The sequence below is a fragment of the Mastomys coucha genome, unplaced genomic scaffold (assembly GCF_008632895.1).
Source record: "Mastomys coucha isolate ucsf_1 unplaced genomic scaffold, UCSF_Mcou_1 pScaffold15, whole genome shotgun sequence".
Lineage (NCBI taxonomy): Eukaryota > Metazoa > Chordata > Mammalia > Rodentia > Muridae > Mastomys > Mastomys coucha.
The window spans coordinates 59,920,683-59,923,528 of record NW_022196897.1 but is presented as its reverse complement, the minus strand read 5'-3'; the positions used below and the strand labels follow the sequence as shown (position 1 = coordinate 59,923,528).

The 2,846-nt window shown below is 44.9% G+C and overlaps 1 protein-coding gene across 1 annotated transcript in view; it reads right to left on the bottom strand.

Annotated features, from left to right (window-relative positions):
* Positions 1-451: 451 nt before the first annotated feature.
* Positions 452-2,846, bottom strand: part of LOC116091663 (putative 60S ribosomal protein L37a) — a 13,582-nt gene continuing 11,187 nt past the window's right edge. The window contains exon 2 of the mRNA XM_031373205.1: positions 452-791. Within this exon, the coding sequence (XP_031229065.1) occupies positions 488-791 (304 nt within the window). The 3' untranslated portion in view covers positions 452-487. The remainder of the gene's footprint in view (positions 792-2,846) is intronic.

The window sequence follows — 2,846 nt, the reverse complement described above, 5'->3', positions numbered from 1 at the left end:
GGGTTTGACCCTTAGTACTAGAAAAAGAAAAAAAAATCCAAAGAAAAATTCAAGCTTACCATCCATTTATATAGAAAATTAAGATGTGTGGCTTAGTCTGTACACAGGGTCATCTCCTCAACAAAAATGCACTATCAACTGACTGTGCTGACGCCAGGGATACCACGGAAGGCCTGGAGCTCAGGGCAGATGGGCACTCTTGTACACTGAGACATGGAAGGAATTGTCTCAGGAATTTACTGAAGACAGGCACAGAGAATCTACTGGGATGAGGGTGGGGCTGGGTCGAGGCAGAGAGACAGGAAACGCTTCATTGATGACTAGTTCTCTGGGTTGATGGTGAACCTTCAGTGTGTATGTAGTCTTTCCTAACAGAGACATATTTCTATGCTTTTTCCTAATCCAGTTAGAGTACTAGCCATCTAGTTGTATTTTTTAACTTTTTTTTTTTACGTAAATAACCCGTTTATTGCAGGCTAGGCAAATCTCAGACGGTAGGGCTTCTATGGTCTTTCAGTTCCTTCAGCCTCCTGATGGCCGACTTCACTGTGACTGCAGAGGTGGTGTTGTAGGTCCAGGCCCCGCCAGCCACCGTTTTCATGCAGGAACCACAGTGCCAGATGCCAACGGCTCGTCTCTTCATCTTGGTCTTGCCACAGAAGGAGCAAGTGTACTTGGTGTGCAGGCTGATTTCAACTTTCTTCACCATTTTCTGGAGGGAGGCACCATAACGGGTCCTGTATTTCCCAATGATCCCTACCTTCTTGGTGCGCTTAGCCAAGTCGCCGGAACTGAAGCCCAAGCCCAAAGAGCATTTTTTAACAAATTAAGGACACGCTTTGTGATACTTTTCTTCATTAATCAGTACATGAGTTTAAAACATTCAATTTATTTATTTATTTATTTATTTATTTAGACTGGATTTCTCTGTGTAGCCTTGGCCATCCTGGAACTCATTATATAGTCCAGGCTGGTTTCGAACTCACAGAGATCCCCAGTTCTGGGATTAAAGGCTTGTAACACCACTACCCAACTCAAATTATTGAATTAGATTTCATCTTATCCCATTGCATTTTTAAAATTGGGCACATTAAAAAATTGGGCTTTTAAACTGGGTACTGGTGGCACATGCCTTTAATCCCAGCACTTGGGAGGCAGAGGCAAGTGGAATTCTGAGTTTGAGGCTGGCCTGTTCTACAGAGTTCCAGAACAGCCAGAGCTATACAGAGAAACCCTGTCTCAGGAAGAAAAAGAAAATTGGAGCTTTTGTCAGATTTGGACATCTAACATGCCTTTTTAAACCAGGTGGATAGCCGGGCAGTGGTGGCGCACGCCTTTAATCCCAGCACTTGGGAGGCAGAGGCAGGTGGATTTCTGAGTTCGAGGCCAGCCTGGTCTACAGAGTGAGTTCCAGGACAGCCAGGGCTACACAGAGAAACCCTGTCTCGTAAAACCAAAAAAAAAAAAAAAAAAAAAAAAAAAAAAAAAACCAGGTGGATAATTATACTGACTCCCAGGAGTTGGGATTGGTTCTAATGCTTTGAATTAATCTGTTCCCAAATCAGAAATCTGCATGTCCAAACACTGAAGGTCCTTGTCCCCACTGGTTTTTGATAGATCAATAAAGAGCCAACAGCCAATGGCTGGGCAGACAGACTGAGGCAGAACCTTTAGATTTGTGTGGGCTAGGAACTGGAAGAGAGGAAGAAGGAGAGACAGCCCTGTCTCAGAGGGAGATGGACTAGATTTAGAGCTGCAGAAGAAAAATCATCCAAAATGTAGGTGAGAAGGAATGTGGCCCCTGAAAGGTCTGCTCAGAAGCGCCTTGGGCAGCAAAGACTAGGGATCCACCTAGAAGGAGCCAGGGCAACAAAGATAAAATACAGAATTAGAGAGTGTTAAACCAGGATTACAGAAGAGAAATGTGTGCTACCCATAGGGAGGATTAGAACTGCCCAGTCTTTGAGCAAGCCAAGGCATTTTACAATTAACTGGTGTGTGTGTGTGCTCACACTCTCAATGGGATCCAGATAGCTCCTGGGCGGGTGATCTAGTACAACCTGTTGGCAAACAAAGCAGTGTAGTTGTGTGTGTGTGTGTGTGTGTGTGTGTGTGTGTGTGTGCTCACACTCTCGATGGGATCCAGATAGCTCCTGGGCGGGTGATCTAGTACCACCTGTTGGCAAACAAAGTGGTGTAGTTGTGTGTGTGTGTGTGTGTGTGTGTGTGGGTGGGTGGGTGTTCACACTCTCGATGGGATCCAGATAGCTCCTGGGTGGGTGATCTAGTACAACCTGTTGGCAAACAAAGCGGTGTAGCTAAACTTATCGCTACACCTGGGCAGTAGTTACCTGGCTGAGCATGTCTGTGCACTGAAAAGTAATCTTGTTTTCCCTGGATTAGCCTCATTCTTCATATACTGGTTAATGATTTCTAGCCATTTTCTTTAAAATATATTTATTTGATGTCTGTGCCCATGGAGACCAGAAGATAGCGTTTGGATCCCCTGGGACTAAAATTACATATAACCACCTAGTGGTCAACTACTTAGTGGGTGCTGGGAACCAAACCCAGGCTCTCTGGAAGAGCAGCTAGTGCTCTTAACCACTAAGCCATCTTATTTTACTTTCTTTCTTTCTTTTTTTTTTTTTTAAGGCGGGCGCCACCACCGCCTGAAGATTTATTTATTATTATACATAAGTACACCGTACCTGTCTTCAGACGCACCAGAAGAGGGCATCAGATCTCATTACGGGTGGTTGTGGGCCACCATGTGGTTGCTGGGATCCAAACTCAGGACCTTCGGAAGAGCAGTCGGTGCTCTTACCTGCCCCCTTATTTTGCTT